Consider the following 17,274-nt stretch of genomic DNA (forward strand, 5'->3'; position numbering starts at 1 on the left):
ACTTGTACAGAGTTACCATCGTGATGCTGTCTCCGGACTTAAATGTGCGATATATCCAGCCACATGTTTGAAAAGCTTTACCAACTTTCAACTGGATATGCTCATCGAACTTTCCATTATTTTGGAGGACCACAACTAGATCTTTCATAGATGAGACCTGCTCAATATCTTTACCTCCATTATCTATGAGTGGAGTATTTAAAGGAGTTGACCCAAAGGTCATTTAGCGGAATTTCATTCCATTCAGTGCCATGTCACTCGTGGCAACCCAAAAGTAGATTTGGTTTAGGACCTCTACCAGATAACCGGAGTTCTGACCATTCCTACCAACTATCAATTTTGTATCATCAGCATAAGAAGAGATACTGACATTACTACTACCAAGCTTCTGAAGTGGAGCAATGAAGATGATGAAAAGGAGAGGACCCAAAATGGAGCCCTGAGGAACACCCGACTTAATCATGTTTGTCACTAAGGGATCCCTCAACCTTAACAAATTGCTTCCTACAAGAAATGAACTTCTAATCCAATTGAGAACCTTGCCTTGGATCCTAATGTCATGAAGTCTATTCAACAAAAGGCCATGATCTACTTTATCAAAGGCCTTGGCAAAATCAAGATAGACAACATCAACTAACTCGTGTCTTTTCAGTCCCTCAATGACCTGCTCTAAATGCTCAATCAGTCGGGTAACCGTGCTAGAATGTGCTCGGAACCCGTGCTAATTACGAGGAAGGACTTCATTGACTTCTAGAAACTCTACAAGTTGGAAATTCATGTTCTTTTCAAACACCTTCGCAATATTCGAAGTGAGAGACATCGGCCTGTAATTACTGGGGAGCGACTTATCTCCCCCTTTGAAATTGGAACAACGTGAGCTATCTTTAGTGAAGATGAAAACTTGCCCTGATCCAAGATGCAACGCATCAAGTACGAGAAAACAGGAGCAAGAACCAGTGAGCATCTCATCAGAAACTGAGATGTCACACCATCAAGACCAGGAGAACTCAAGGGTCTCAGGTCCCTGATGGCCTCTATAAAAATTGTCAGCGACAGTATTAACTGACAAGACATTGCTCTATACGCACAAAGTTGGATGAGCATTGCAGCCCACAGAGGAATAAAGGAATGATTCAATCAGCAAGATTTGATGAACAAAGTTCAAGGTTTTTAAAGACTTTTTGTTTTTCGGACAGAAATGTAATTGAAATTTGTAATTGAAATATCTCAATTAAATGTCTTCAAATGTAATGAATTACATTAATGACACTAGCCTCGAAATTCTAATTGGATGAAATTGCAACAATTGCAAGTGTTAAATATGTGAACAACTGAAAAAGATGATGTCTTTTGCTTTAAAGTTTAACCAGTAAATTACAAGTACAAAATCACAACTTGTCGCAACGTTTCTACCTCATGAATATGTCAGAGATCATATCAAGTACATTATTTCATTCGCTCTTTCCTAAAATTGATAGGGTAAATTGGCCAAAACATGTCTGTAATCACATGCTATAGATTTGTCGCCCATCAAAGAAGTAATTTGCAAAGAAATTAACAAAAACGTTTTGATCATAAGTAAATTTACTTATAGTTCTGCTACGAGTGTGTAAATCTTAACGTTCGCATTTTTTGTAAGATTTGGTCTCCTTTAATATTGCGAAGGTGTTTGAGAAGATCATGAAGTTCAAACTTGTTGAACTTCTTGATATTCATGAAGTCCTTCCTCCTAACCAGCATGGGTTCCGAGCACATTTTAGCACGGTTACCCAACTGATTGAACATATTGAGCGGGTGATTGAGGGACTAGAGAGCCATGAATCAGTTGATGTAGTCTATCTCGACTTTGCCAAGGCCTTTGACAAGGTAGATCATGGTCTTTTAGTTAACAGGCTCCATGAGATTGGGATCCAAGGCAAGGTTCTCAATTGGTTAAAAAGTTTCATTTCTGGTAGGAAGCAATTGGTTAAGGTTGAGGGATCCCTTAGTGACATACATGATGTCAAGTCAGGTGTTCCCCAGGGTTCGATCTTAGGGCCCCTCTTGTTTATAATATTCGTTGCCCCGCTTCAAAAGCTTAGTATCACTGCCAGTCTCTCTTCTTATGCTGACGATACAAAGTTAGTTTCTGGTAGGAATGGCCAAGATTCCAGTAGCCTTGCAAAGGACTTAAATCGAATCTACTCTTGGGTAACTGAGAGTAATATGGCCCTGAACGGAATGAAATTCCGCTCAATGACATTTGGGTCAACTCCTTTAAATACTCCACTCGTAGATAATGGAGGTAAAGATATTGAGCAGGTCTCATCTATGAAAGATCTAGGTGTAGTCCTCCAAAATAATGGAAAGTTCGATGAGCATATCCAGCTGAAGGTGGGTAAGGCTTTTCAAATGTGTGGTTGGATATATCGCACGTTTAAGTCCAGAGATAGCATCACGATGCTAACTCTGTACAAGTCGATTGTCCAGCCACATCTTGAATACGCCTCACCCATTTGGGCTCCAATGAGTTCAGCAGGTTTGCAAAAGGTCGAGCAAGTCCAAAGATGTTTCACTAGGAACATCACAGGAATGAGAGAGCTCTCGTATTGGGAAAGGTTAGAACGGTTGGGATTGTACAGTACTCAGAGAAGGTACGAAAGGTATCTGATATTGTACGTTTTCAAAAGTATCCATGAGCTTTGTCCCAACCCAGGGTTTAGGGTCAATTCTAGTGACCGTAGAGGCTTAATGTGCGTTTTGAGAGCACCTTCAAGTCTTCGAGAATCCAGGCTAGTTCGAACAATGAAGTCCACATCTCTTCTTTCTCGGGCTCCTTCATTGTTTAATTTGCTTCCCTCTGATATTCGTAGGGAATACGTAGGCCTTGTTGATCCGGTAGCATCTTTCAAGTCAGACTTGGACAAATTTTTAGATAGCATTCCAGATCAACCCTACATTCAAGGATTAGCTCGGTCTGCCAACTCAAATTCGTTGGTAGACCAAATATCATATAAAAATTGAAAGGTAATAAATAGACGAATTATAATCTTTCATTTTAATAGTACTGGGGATTACATTCCCTGTAGCGGTTAGAAAAGCCCGTGAAAAACCAAACCAAAAAAAAAAAATAACGAATTTGAGTTGGAAGAGTTTTCTAACCCTTGGTTTTAAAGTTGATCAGGATTTTTGATCAAAAACTTTTCAAAGTCTGACAAAAATATGTTACTGGATCAACCGTCCACACATTCCCAAACAATATTTGAGGGAATCAAATTGAGCAATTGATTAACTTATGTTGTGTAGGTCTCAGTTATCCTTAGGTTTTATCATTATTGGATAGAAGAATGATAAGTTTTCAGATGGATCCTATTGTAGCTACATACAAAGCCCGGCCAGATCGCGTGGGCTTTGTCCCACACCAGGTTTCCAGACTCTGAGGCCCAAATCTCATTAACGGGACTTCTGTTCCAATGGCATTACTTGAATTGTTGGTTTGAGATGGAAACCATAGATGTTTTATCAAAGACATTAAAAAAGCTTGGTTGAACTAAGTTGACATTTTAAATTTCAGCCCCATAGAATCAATATGGCCTGTTTTAGGGCTTTAGTCTCAAAAGGACGAAGAGAATGGACGAATTATGCAGTGATGTGATTTGAGTTGATCGGTGGTATTGTCGCAAGCAAGCATATGTTCAATGTGGAATAAAAGAAGCTCACAAACCCTCCAGGATTCAAGGTCATATTGAGCTGAGTGCATTCGGGCAAGAACACGAGGACAGACAGATAACTATAAAATCCTTGCCCATCAGGATAACGAGCTATATGAATTTAAATTTGGAGTAGAACCACGTGCCTGTCTGTTTGTTTACAACTTCGACAAAATTGGCGCGAAATAAGTTCAAAATCACGACACAAGATGGCTCTTCCATAGCGAAAATGCTTAAAAAGGGGCGAGAACGCCTTACTTCAATGTTGAACTTGGCCAACGACACACTGATGAACCCCACCAACCAACCAATTTATCTGACTACACAATTCAGGTTCATGATGGCGCAATCGTCATTTCGTCATTTTGTGATTAAAACCAAGTGGGCTGCATTGAAGCAAACTGCTTTGTGAAGTATGCCCAATGCTCAGTCGAATACGTGTGTGCCCACTCCTTCGTTTGCACCTGCATCGCAAATTCCTTAAGTAATATGTGCAAACATTGCCACTTAGAGGCCACGTCAACTGCGAACTTGGATGGTGAAAAAGTCATAGATCTTGGCGACATCCTAACCGTTGATGAAGATGAAGCCATCGATCCCGGATGCAACTTAACAAAGGACGGAAATGAACTACTACTGGGGAGACTAGGCCAGTAAAGGCGGGGGTCGATTTGGTGTACATGCATCAGATTTGTTTCGCACTTAACTAAGTCAAATTTGTTTCGAAAAATTAATAACCTATGTTGCTTTCTAAACTTGAGCCAGAAAATGCCAAGTAAGTCTTAAAAACTTTATACTTAAAAAGTATAAACCGTTTCTCTTCTTTCGAATCAAAGTTACTTGCATTTTGTTAAATCAAATGTTCACACGCCCATATTAAGAAACGGTTCTGAGAGAGAGAGATACTTCAACTCAGTTTCTTGACCAGTAGTAGGCAAAGATTAGTGTTTCAATTACTCGTGGCCATGCAGCGAAGGGTTGAGGCTCTCCCAGCCACTGGAGCCAGCCATCAAATGCTCCAGTTAGGCAGTTTCCTATTCCTGTATTTGATTGGCGTGCTCTCTCTTTGTGTGGATTAACATCTTTTATTTTAATAAGGACCTCATCCAAGCTTGGAAGCGGGATGGATCAACCGCTGCACCACGGTTGAAGTTGATTTTTTTTTTTTAGGATTACTTCTGCTGCGGGTAGCTATTGATATCTTCGGATACCTAATAATGCACATGTGGGTAGTTCTTGTTCGTATACTTTATTGACCGCATGTTTACTGTTCGACATTAGGTTGCGTGATGGTGAATCAAGATGTCTCTACAACACATCCCTCACCTTTTTTGTGTGTGAGAGATTGTCACATGGCTTGCTAAAGGGGAATGAAAGTGCCGTGGAAAATGCAATTCACGGTAATCGGGTGTCGGATAACTCGGCGTCTTGATAGTGAGCAGCAAGTTGAAGTTTCATACTACCATTATCATCAAATTTGCAAAGGTGAAGAGGAAACCGGAACACATAAGTCGACATACCGTTAGGCGCAAAAGGCGCAAAAGACGACCAGAACGGGAATAACCGGCGAGGGGTGGGGATGGTGAAAGAAGAGTGTCAAAAGAGTAAGCCGACTTTTGACGGTCGGCGGAGACTTTGTTCGGACCGCGAGGTTTTCCAGCGTAAAACCCGCTCCGTTTGGGTTAGAATCTTGTAAGGCACACGGTTTGATAAGGGCGGTTTAACGGCGTCAACTTCTTCGTAGACATGAGAGCAAGTTCAAGATCAGGTAGATGAGAGGCTGTAGGATTATCGCAATGCCATGATGGTTGGGCAAATGTATCTCGCATCATGGAGCGGAGCTACAGGACATAGTCGTGGGGGATTTGGCTCCACAAAGTCAAAACAAGCCTGCTGGGAGCCGTGCCGGCTCTCCAAATGCCATGTCGCATTGGAGATCGTCAGGGTGGGCAATTTTGAGAATTAGCGTGACTTTTGGACACCAAGTGTCCAAAAGTGTCCAAAAGTGTCCAAAAGTGTCCAAAAGTGGACAAAAAGTGGACAAAAGTGGACAAAAGTGGACAAAAATGGACAAAAGTGGACAAAAAAGTGGGCAGAATGTGTCCAAAATTAAGTACAATTGTGCAAAAGGGGATTGACAAGCAAACACTTTTAAACCCTACATCATGATATTTCTTTACCAAATCTAGATGTGAACCAGCAAATAGAATCAGTAATCAATAAAATCTAAGCTTTCTTCAAACACATAAATATGAAGTAACAACTAGCCTTTTCACTAACGTTTTTAATTTCCAAGATATACACTTAACGAAATTCGTTACCTTGATACAATACAGCTTTATAAAGTCAAACAAATATCTTTAATATATTTTTGAATGTTAATAAGTCAAAGCCACACTATAATCAGGGCATTTGGTGGCTGGGTAATTTTAACAAAGATTTAAAAAAATTAATTTTAAAAAAGCTTAGGAGCTGAATATCAAATATCCAATAATACTTCTCATATTTGTAATATACATAACATATTTATAAGGAGTGCATGAATTACATATTTATAATACATCTAAAAACTAAGATATATGTTTCTTTAAGAAACATTGGGAATCTCATTTCCTGACATCAAGCGCATCTTTAAAAGTTAAAAAATATGCCTAACAATGTCTCAATTAACTTACTTATGAAGAAAAAACCATAAGTATAGGAAAATATGTCATTATTAGATTTTAGCAATTCGTAAGAAATTCAATTTTTAATATTAGTACTTTTTAGAAGTTATCCCAAATGACTGATGATTTTAAGTAAAACATTTTTGCAAAAAGTTAATAATGTTGAATAAATGAAGCCAGATAACCAGAATATAATGTTTAGCTATTTCAGTTTTTGAATCCTTTGCAACAGCTGCATTCTACTAGAGGGAGGCTTTGTTCCCTGTTTGCTTTCTAATCTAACGTAAGAAAAAAAGAGTTAAGAACCTGTCTTTCAAATACCTTATTTGGGTATGTTAAAGGTATATGGCAAAGGTTTTAAAGACTTATCTTGCTCTTGGAACCATCAATGAGCAATTTTTGAAGTAGAGGATAGGTTTCATACAGAATATCCTTTATATTTGTAGTTTTAAAGGTTCGTATTTTGTCCACTTTTGGACACTTTTGTCCACTTTTGTCCACCCTTATTTTTGGACACTTTTGGACACTTTTGGACAGGGGTGGACAAAAGTGTCCAAAAATGAAATGCCCACCCTGGAGATCGTCCTTGATACTAGCGCGGATGCCCAGCATTACAAGGGGAAGGTGATCAAACCAGTGATCTCCTGAACATCGAGTTATTAAGGCAGCTTTCATGTGGCAATGGAGGCGTTCCACGAGTCCGCTGGACTGGGGATGATAGGTCGTTGTGCTGGAATGCTACGTTCCCAACAAGGTCATAAGTTCGGCACAAATTGAAGAGGTGAACTGACGTCCCCGGTCTGATGCGACCTACATGGGAACGCCATATCTCTGCACCCACCCATGGAGAAAGGTGGCAGCTCAGGTGGCGGCGTCAAATGTTTGTCATGGGGAATGCTTCAGGCCATATGGAGAAACGATCAACAATTGTGAGGAGGTAACGATGGCCGTTGCTTGCTGGGAGTGGCCCAACAATATCGATATGTAGCTCTGCCATTTTGGCGGAAGGCTGGGCCCTGAATGACTGATATGGCAGCTTATTGTGGCGGGCTATTTTGTCGGACTGACAATCACCACATATTTTGACCCAAGCAGCAATATTCCTTGCCATAGAGGGCCAGACATAGCGATCAGAGATCATTTTTTTGGTACTCTTCGTTCCTGGGTGGCGTATTGAGTGAAGGGCATAAAAAACAGCACGGGTCATGGTTGGGGGGACCATTGGCCTGTTCCTACCGTAGCGAGTGTCAACGACTAGTTTAGAATTATCGTAATTTATGGCGGTCCAATGTGAGGGAAATGGTGCAAAAGGGTCTTCGTTCATAGTAGCCGTGGTCTGAGCGTCGGCAATAGCGCGGTTGTGATCCACAGTGATGGCTGATTCAACTCAGGCAGTACGAAAGGAGGAGAATCAGTTCCGTTGATTTAGTGACTTGATACTTGAAATGTAGAGATTGGACTTGCGAGTAAGCAATTAAAAGTATTTGAATTAGATGTATACCTTTGTGTCTCTGTATTGATTCGAAATCATGACAACCGTGATAGAGACCATGTTATTGCAAATAAATGTAAAAAACTCGTTTCGGCCCAAACTTGTCCTAGCAACCGCAACCAGGCCAAACGGCCCATGTCGCCTTTTTACCACCGGCGGTAAGAAAAAAGAATGGAAATCACAAAACCTCCAAATTCATTCCTCATTGTCTCTTCAGCTCTTTTCAAGTCCATCTAAATATTTTCAAAATTTTGATTCCTCTTCTACAGATAAGGACATTTTAGCACCAATTACTCTGCAGAATGGGACTAAAACATCACGTTCACCTCTTATTGAAGCGCTTTTTGCCCTCCTGCAATCTAAATTTGCTGGTTGGGTAAGTCTCCAATTTCGTCACCTCTAGCGCATTTTAAAATTCTGTTTATAGTCCTTAGCTATAACCGAATGAGGAGTACATAAGTATAGTCCTTAGCTATAACCGAATGAGGAGTACATAAGAATGCTGCGTCAGCTGACACAGAACTGGCGACGGCAGTGTTACCAAAATTTGCAAATGATTGCCAGTTGTAATGTTATTTTACTTTTATTATAATTAATTATAAATAATTATTATTATAATTATTGTATATTATGAAAAAAATATTTGGCCATAAGACATACCTGACTCCCAAAAACGAATTCCCTACATACCAAGAATGTGAGCTTCACCAAATGATTATTAGTTCTGTGTTTGTAGAACCGAAACTAACCTAATAAACCAAGGAAATTTTATGACAACCAAAATTCCATTTTAAATACAATTAAACGATGGATTTAGGCTTTATGATTATAGCTCACAAATTCAAATTCATGGGGTCGCCAAATAGTTCGTGGTCGACGCTACAAAATAACGAATTCAATGTCATCGATCATTGCCTATAACACATTGAATCATTGAATGGTTTTGGTAACACTGTTCTTCCACCAAAAAAATAATAAGCCGACAAAGTTGGGTACCCTGAGAATAAGGTTTCGTTTATTTTTGGAAAAAGTCTCATTTATGAACTATTACCCAATGTGTTCTCCACAGATCCTAGAGTTCCTTCTGACACTCTAGCAATCCCTTAAACCACATTTCTATTATAATTTTGTGGTGCTAAAATTAATGGCTACCCAGACGTGAGCTCTATGCGAGGCTTCAAAACACATCCTTGTACAAATCGATGTGGTTTTTGTCGTTTTTTCGTTCGTTTGGAGACAGATGGTAGCTCTCTCGTACGGATTGCCATCTGATGATGTGTGTCCCAACTTAGGGATATTCCCACTCAAACGTCACAACCAACGTGCGACATTGGTTATTACCTCGCCCTCGAGATTGATCGCAGTTTCGCCCCATTAAGCTAAGAAGGCAGTAACCTAAGCTGCAATTAGATACTTGAAAGAAGCTTGGACTCGGCTAGCCTTGGTGCAAACCAGGTTTCGCAAATTGGAAAGCGGTTACTCTAACAATACGGTTGCGCAGCTAGGTTTCATAGATGGGTGCATTTGTTCTTCTTTTACAAAATTTGGTAAAAATTCTTGTCAATGTTTCGATATTGTGTGACCGTTTGTAGCCTGTTTAGAGCATGCATGTCGCACATATTTTATTAATCAAACTAATTGAAAACCCCAACGAATTCTTCTGATGCAAAGGGCTTGCCTTGAGAAAAGCAAATATGACCATATCATCAATTCATCGTTGTGAATGTAAAGTTAAACCAAAGGAGACGTGAACATTTTTGTTTGGACAATATGAGAGACTCTATCAAGAGATAACAACTTCGGCACGTACAAAGTCCTTCTTTCGTTAGGTTTGAAATCAACTAAGCAATCAAACACAAGTCTTGTCTTGAGAAAGAACGAGATGCAAGAGCTGGTTTTGGCACTTTTCGCTCTGGCCATGGTGGCCACGGCCTCGAAGATCCCTCGAACAGATCAAGATGAACCACTTTGGTGGCAAAACACTATTGTCTACCAAATTTATCCGCGATCGTACCAAGATTCCAATGACGATGGAACCGGTGACTTGAACGGTAATCCTATTCATCAAAAGTAGGAATAATGGGCAAGAATTATGGCGTATATTTCACATTGTTTTCAAATTGATGTGTAACTTCTTTTACATTTTCACTTAGTTCCGACAAAAAGTTAAACGTTGCCATATGAGCCTGAACATACAATCAAATAATTTCTTTACCATCTTTAATTTCTTTCATAGGTATTCAATCAAGATTGCAACATATTGCAGACCTTGGGGTAGGGTCGATTTGGATTTCTCCTGTTTACGAGTCTCCCATGGCTGATTTTGGTTATGATTTCTCTAACTTCACCAATATCGATCCCATTTTTGGGACCATTGACGACTTCAAGCAGATGTCTGACCGGGCAAAGGAACTCGGTAAATAATCTTAAAAATAGTTATGCTTGCCCTCGAAAAGACTTCAGATATTGACTTCATTAAGGTATTCGCTTGATCATGGATATTGTACCCAATCACACGAGCGAAAAACATGCCTGGTTTACCAAATCAGTTGCCCGTGAAGACCCTTACACTGATTATTACATCTGGAAAGACCCGCTGGGCTTTGACGAGGACGGCAACCCTATTCCTCCCAATAATTGGGTTAGTTGAGACAAAACAATTTCGGGTCCACAGAAATCAAATACTTTAATGATACCCATTGGTCCTTCTAGTTGTCAGTTTTCCGATTTTCGGCGTGGGAATGGGTCGAGGAACGCCAACAGTTCTACTACCACGCCTTCACTGTCCAACAACCGGATCTGAATTACCGCAACCCGTTGGTGGTTGAAGAAATGAAGGTGCACCCATCTGGCGCGCATTTCCAACGTTCTAAATCTAGAATCATGACCGAGTTTGTTGTTCTTTGCACAGAATGTACTTCGTTTCTGGATCGAGGGGCAAGGTGTGGATGGTTTCCGAATGGATGCTGTTCCATTCTTATTCGAAGATCCAGAGTTTTTGGATGAGCCCCAACGTCCTGGAGCCACCGATCCTGATGCCCACGACTATTTGGAACATATTTACACCTTCAATCTACCCGAGGTTTATGATATGATTGGACAATTCCGATCAGTTTTGGACGAGTACGAAGAAGTTGACGGATTGCCAAGGTAAATTAATAATCACCTTTCACATGCAAACTCAAATCTGCAGTTCTCGAAAAAAATATATTTCAGTCGGCTGCGGAGGGTAAAGTAAACATAATGCCACAAATGAAACAATGTGTTGGCGATTGCAAGTATGAGATTATTTTTTTTCCTTTCTGAAAACTATTTTCAAGAAGCAGCTACATGAGGGGTCTTTTTGTCATTCATCGCAAATCATTATCACCAATATTCTTTAAATACAAAAGTTCATGTTCAACCCTATCCAAAACCGCTATAACATCATACCGGACATACCTCAGTCTAAAAAGTCAAATCCTTAAAAAATTATAATATTATTATATAATGATATTATATTTTTTTTATTATTATAACTAATATTTCTGTCGCTTCTAAGCAGTTTTATTTCTTAGAGTGATGATGGTAGAGGCCTTGAGCCAGGACTTGTCCGTTCAGGATTTGATGAAATACTATGATGTGAGTGATTTTCCGTTCAACTTCAATTTTGTGGTCCAATTGGAAGCCCCTATGGAGGCTGCCGAAGTAAAGAAGCAAGTTGATGATTGGCTGGATAACACCCCAGAAGGCAAAACACCAAACTGGGTGGTAAGCGCTTTTCCGTTGATAAATATCCCAGAGACATCAATTTAAGAAATGTGCCTAACTACTAATGACAATAGTGGGATAACCATGACAACTGGAGAATGGGCAGCAAATTTGGCGAGGAATTGATCGACGGAATGCAAATGATCTCCCTCCTTCTTCCTGGAATCGCGGTCACCTACAACGTGAGCACCAATCATTGGGACGTATTCGGTATCAAAACAAGAAGTTCTAAAGTACGTTTTTCAGGGCGGTGAAATTGGTATGCTGAACACGGACATCTCGTATGAAGACACGGTAGATCCTCAAGGATGCAATTGTGGGCCCGAGCACTACGACGATTCAAATTGCTCCAGAGACCCTGAGAGAACCCCAATGCAATGGTCGGCTGAGGCCAATGCAGGCTTCAGTGGACCTCAGGTCGAACCATGGCTTCCCGTCAATCCCAACTACGTCACATTGAATGTCGAGGCCCAAAAGGCAGCCGACATCTCGGAGAGTCATCTGAAGGTTTATCAAAGTCTGGTGGCCTTGCGCCAAAGAGATCAGGTCAAATTGGGAGGCGTTGTCAATGTTGCTCTGGGTGACGTGTTTGCTTTTAATCGGTGAGTAAGATAACCAATGTGTTTTTTTCAGATTTTTGGATAAATATAAAAAACGACTTAATTCAGACAACTCAACGACGAAGCCCCATTGATCGTGGCTGTCAATACTTCAGGAGACATAGTGAAGGTCAATCTCAAAGAGTTGGACCCAACCGAATCCACGTATCAAGTGATCTTGCGATCCACTAGATCAGAAAATCTCGACACAATCCCAGGGTACGTGCGTGATGAATGCAACTAATACATAATTTCAATATACTCTTATTTGTTCTTGGGTATTTCAGATCAGCAATCCATGATTTGGCGGATGTTACTCTTGGAGTTTATGAGGGGATTGTTTTGGAACCGATTCCATCTGCTACGTAATGGTTCTGTCTCCGTGGTGATTACTTGCTTGAAAGATAATACATGTTCTTCTTGTTTGTCTCTTTACGCAAATGAGGCGGCACATCTACATGGGACATAAAAGCATTATTGTGAGACACGGTTTTTTTTTCAATGAACCTTAAAATATGATAAATCGCTGAGCGGAGGATTTACATTTGTGTTTTTGCCGACTTCCTTACCGGTTTACATTGGAAATGAAATCCCACCAGTTCAAGATGAAAAAATTTAATCACTCTCATAGGCTTGTAGTACATGATCCACCAATGGCCAATTCTTTTTCATCTTTATGTGTCCGGCCTGCCCAAAGCTCTTACACGCCAAGGAGCCTCTATAAACCGATCATCCATTCAATATCTTCAGTATGCAGACGACCTGGTCCTCTTGGGGGATTCAGCCTTGGAATTGCAAAATGCTATCAATGCGCTCTATGATTGTTGCCAAGAGCAACAGTCTTCAAATCAATACGAAGACCATTGTTTTCCCAACAGATCGTCTCCCGTACTGTTGATGTGAAACTGACCGTCAGTATTGACCGTCTGTACTTCAAATTATGTCGGTTTCACCTCCTCAATTCAACTATATTTCACCTATCACTGCAACTCTGCAATATCAAAGGCCAGGGCCGGGATCGCATACATGTGCAGTAGGCTTCCCCATCAAAAATTTCCCTTTTCCAATTGGAACATTTAGGGAGGAAAGGAAGATGATGTCGACTTCAAATTTTGAGAGCTCACTTCTTCTTTTGAGGCTTAATACCTCTTTGCTAATGGATCAAATAATCAGTTCAGTTATTTCATCCATTAAAGTAATAGTTCATGTTGCTGTGTATATTTATAAACTGTCTCAGTTTCCCTCATTTACATGCATTAACACTTCTTTTTAGAAGGAAAAAGCTGTTTTTCGGCTTATTTTTTCGTATTGTTGAATTTTCCATTTTTGCAATAGATTTTACGAACCCTTTTTTGGTCTAGTATTGAGATTTGTATCTTGGTTTTTTAGTACCTCTTCCGTATTGAAAAGTGCCCTTGTGACCTCCCAAAATTTGTGCCGACTTCATTGTGCAGCTCCTACTTCTATGTCCCAATAGCTCTTCAACGTGGCATGCTAGGGTATCGTATTGGTAGAGTATACGCCTCCCTATTTGCTTGCCAGGTCCGAGCTGCTTTGCGGCATTTAAATTACAGCATGAGTTGTTGCTTTATCAGCTTAAATGGGTGAACCGCATTCCTGAGGGTGAGAAAATAATTAATGCTGCTTGTTTAGCTTCGACAACGGAACCTTCACCTTTGGCTTCCCATATCTGCTCTCCGAACATTCGGCTGGCAAGATTAGTGTCCATCAGTGTTCCGGAGGTGATGTCCGAACACAAATGTCCCACCTAAAAATAGAATTTCCCTCAAAAAAGGCAACTCTTTTCGAGGCTAGTCATTGGACAGGTAACCTACTATTTCATTTCTTTTGCTTTGAGAAAATAAAAAATGTACTTTTTGTAAAGTTAGCTGTCATTTAAATATCCATGTAAATACCAATCTATTAAATAAAATTCAAGGGCTAGCCAGATCTGCTTTTCTAATTCGTTGGTGGATCAGATATTTTTTAAAGTTAAATCATTAAAAAAATATGTTTCTGTCTTAAATTTGTTGGGGAACTCATTCCCCGTGGCGGCAAGTAGGTCCGCAAAAAGCGAATAAAAAATGATGTTTTGATTACTTTGCGGCCTCATATTGACCTCAATATAGGCCTTCATGCTTGATGACTAGTTCTGGTCACTACAAAGGGAAAATCCTTTACATTTGGTTGTCCACATTTTATCACGCCTGTATACAAACTAAAGCATCGTCATGAGAAAACCATCCCCTGATTCAAAAGTTGCGACAAACATGGAACAGGCGCCGTAGGCGCAACCATTCTCTTCTCTGTACATGACACTATGCTCCTCCTGAATATACTGCAGTCTTCAACTTACTCCCAACACCGTCAGTCTTGTTATTTTCTTAGTTATCTTTAAGTTTCACAAGGTCTCGTGTCTTATTCTCCTTTAACTCGATTCGAGCAACACATGGCGACCAAGATCTAAGTTGCCGCAATGCACATCTATGGTCTCGCCTATTCCTTTAGGAAAAACGACAAACAACTACGATGGGACAAATGCAATGTATTTTGCCAACCACAGATACAAACACATCCAGCAAGATAAGTAGATCATAGTAAGAGAAATAGTTTTCTCAATGATGCCGTCCTTCAGGTTAACAATAATCAAACATCTGAATGGTAGAACGGACAGCATTATTGCTATATTTTTTGGTGATAAAAAGTCAATTTCAATGGAAAACAACGCACGAGGGCTCCACGACCGAAAAAGGACAGAGCACAAGAAGGAAGAGCGGGGCCCGGGGGACCAAGGGGCCCATGGGCAGAAAAGTGCCCCGGCTCAGTAACGAAAACAAACTGGCTCCTTCCACACATTCTAGAATAGTTATTTATTCAATATGGGGGACGTTCTTTGCTTACAGCTTATAAAACCGGCTTGAAGAAAGTCAAAACGGCCAAGACACCTTGAATGCATTCCTCATTTCATGCCGATCAGTCTAAAGAGAAGTGCGAGAGCTTGCCCGAGCTTCTCTTCGCACGAGAGGGCATAAAATGTTGAACGCATTTTAGGTATTGACAGATCAACTTTTTCACATCCTCCGACCTTTAATAAACTACATGTATGAGACCAGGTTTTCAAGGAATTATTTTACCTTGAAACCACTCAAAGCCAAATCTGACGTGAAAGATTGTTCATTCTTTCAACAAGTGTTCTGTTTTGTTTGTTTCGAAGTTAGATAGCAGGCAGCTCTCTCACTTGGCCTGCCGCCTGAATGATGGGTGTCCCAATTGAGGGAAATTCCCGCTTGGTTGTCACAGCCAACATTGATTATTACCTCACCCTCGGGCTTGATCGTAGGTTCGCCCATTTTAAGCTGTTAAAGCAGCAACTTATGCTGTAATTATATACCGCAAAGAAGCTTGAACCTGGCTAGCCTGGGATTGAACCAGGATTCGCTAATTGGAAATTGGTTGCTCTACCAATACGGTGTCCTCGCTCGGCGTGCCATGTGATGATGGGTGTCCCAATTAAGGGATATTCCCGTTCCGTTGTCGCAGCCAAAGAAGCAGCATTAATTATTATCTCACCCTCGGAAATGCGGTTCACCCATTTAAGCTGATAAAGCAACAACTCATGGTGCAATTAGATACTTGAAAGAGGCTTGGACGTGGCAAGCCTGAGATCAAACCAGGATTCGCAAATGGGGAAGTGTATACTCTACCATGAACCACTGATGCCAGTTGTTCATGACTCTCCCAATACAATACCCTAGCATTGCACGTTGAAGAACTATTGGGACATAGAAATAGTAGGTGCACAAGTCGGCACAAATTTTGAGAGGTCACAGGGGCACTTTTCAATACACAAGAGGTACTGTCAACAAGTGAATGGAAACCTTCATTCCAGCCACTTGTGAACACGGCGCCATAAAATAAAATTTCTACTGGTGGCGTTTGGTTTCCTTTGTTTGCTTGAGATGGAACATTATCACTATGAAAACCGGTCCTCGTGCAAGAAAAGTTGCTTCATGTCCACACGGAATGATAAGCCCTTGGTTTGGGGTCAGAAATGTTGCAAGCCTTGTGAGCACCATACTCCCCCGTCAAAAGGCAAAAACACGGTGGTGTTGGGTCAAACACAGGAGACATTTTGGGAAAAATTGGGACCATTTGACACAAGTTATTCATATCTTGTAACATACAAAAACACAAAACGCAAAATGAAAAAGTCTTGCCACTCATTCTTGCGATTCTATGTTTGAAAGAATGATCTTTCATTTGTAAATGCTTCTACTAGTCAAATTTTCACTAACAGTTAGGAAGGAGACGTGGTGCAGTGGTTAGCTCAGTGTCCTTAATTGAGAGAGGGCCCCGGTTCGAATCTCCTACCCAACTTTTCTCAAAGAAACTTTTAGACGCTAACCCTGCCCACAGATGGAGAACCAAACTGATAAGGACACGACACATATAAGGACACGACACAATTTAAAGTAATGTCAGTATATGTTCTTATGCTGATGATACAAAATTGGTAGTTGGTAGGAATGGTCAGAATTCCAGTTGTCTGCTAGAGGTCCTAGACCAAATCTACTCGTGGGTTGCTGCGAGAAACATGGCACTGAATGGAATGAAATTCCGCTCAATGACCTTTGGGTCAACTCCTTTAAATACTCCACTCATAGATAATGGAGGTAAAGATATTGAGCAGGTCTCATCTATGAAAGATCTAGTTGTGGTCCTCCAAAATAANTAGTACCTCTTCCGTATTGAAAAGTGCCCTTGTGACCTCCCAAAATTTGTGCCGACTTCATTGCGCAGCTCCTACTTCTATGTCCCAATAGCTCTTCAACGTGGCATGCTAGGGTATCGTATTGGTAGAGTATACGCCTCCCTATTTGCTTGCCAGGTCCGAGCTGCTTTGCGGCATTTAAATTACAGCATGAGTTGTTGCTTTATCAGCTTAAATGGGTGAACCGCATTCCTGAGGGTGAGAAAATAATTAATGCTGCTTGTTTAGCTTCGACAACGGAACCTTCACCTTTGGCTTCCCATATCTGCTCTCCGAACATTCGGCTGGCAAGATTAGTGTCCATCAG

General features: G+C 40.6%; 1 protein-coding gene across 1 annotated transcript; it reads left to right on the plus strand.

Annotated features, from left to right (window-relative positions):
- Nucleotides 1-9,014: 9,014 nt before the first annotated feature.
- Nucleotides 9,015-12,681, plus strand: LOC131883189 (alpha-glucosidase-like). The gene is made up of 11 exons (XM_059230577.1): nt 9,015-9,169; nt 9,677-9,898; nt 10,084-10,263; nt 10,328-10,488; nt 10,560-10,685; nt 10,759-10,997; nt 11,405-11,597; nt 11,672-11,779; nt 11,844-12,199; nt 12,266-12,415; nt 12,484-12,681. Exons 1-11 carry the CDS (start codon nt 9,088-9,090, stop codon nt 12,563-12,565), a joined length of 1,899 nt encoding a protein of 632 aa, XP_059086560.1. The 5' UTR covers nt 9,015-9,087; the 3' UTR covers nt 12,566-12,681.
- Nucleotides 12,682-17,274: the final 4,593 nt, after the last annotated feature.

Source organism: Tigriopus californicus, chromosome 7, assembly GCF_007210705.1.
Source record: "Tigriopus californicus strain San Diego chromosome 7, Tcal_SD_v2.1, whole genome shotgun sequence".
NCBI lineage: Eukaryota > Metazoa > Arthropoda > Copepoda > Harpacticoida > Harpacticidae > Tigriopus > Tigriopus californicus.

Coding starts and splice junctions, on each gene's coding strand:
- LOC131883189 (XM_059230577.1), top strand. CDS start 9,088: ATGGTAGCTCTCTCGTACGGATTGCCATCTGATGATGTGTGTCCCAAC. Junction 10,998..11,404: donor GAAGTTGACGGATTGCCAAG/GTAAATTAATAA, acceptor TTTATTTCTTAG/AGTGATGATGGTAGAGGCCT. Junction 11,598..11,671: donor GCAAAACACCAAACTGGGTG/GTAAGCGCTTTT, acceptor TAATGACAATAG/TGGGATAACCATGACAACTG.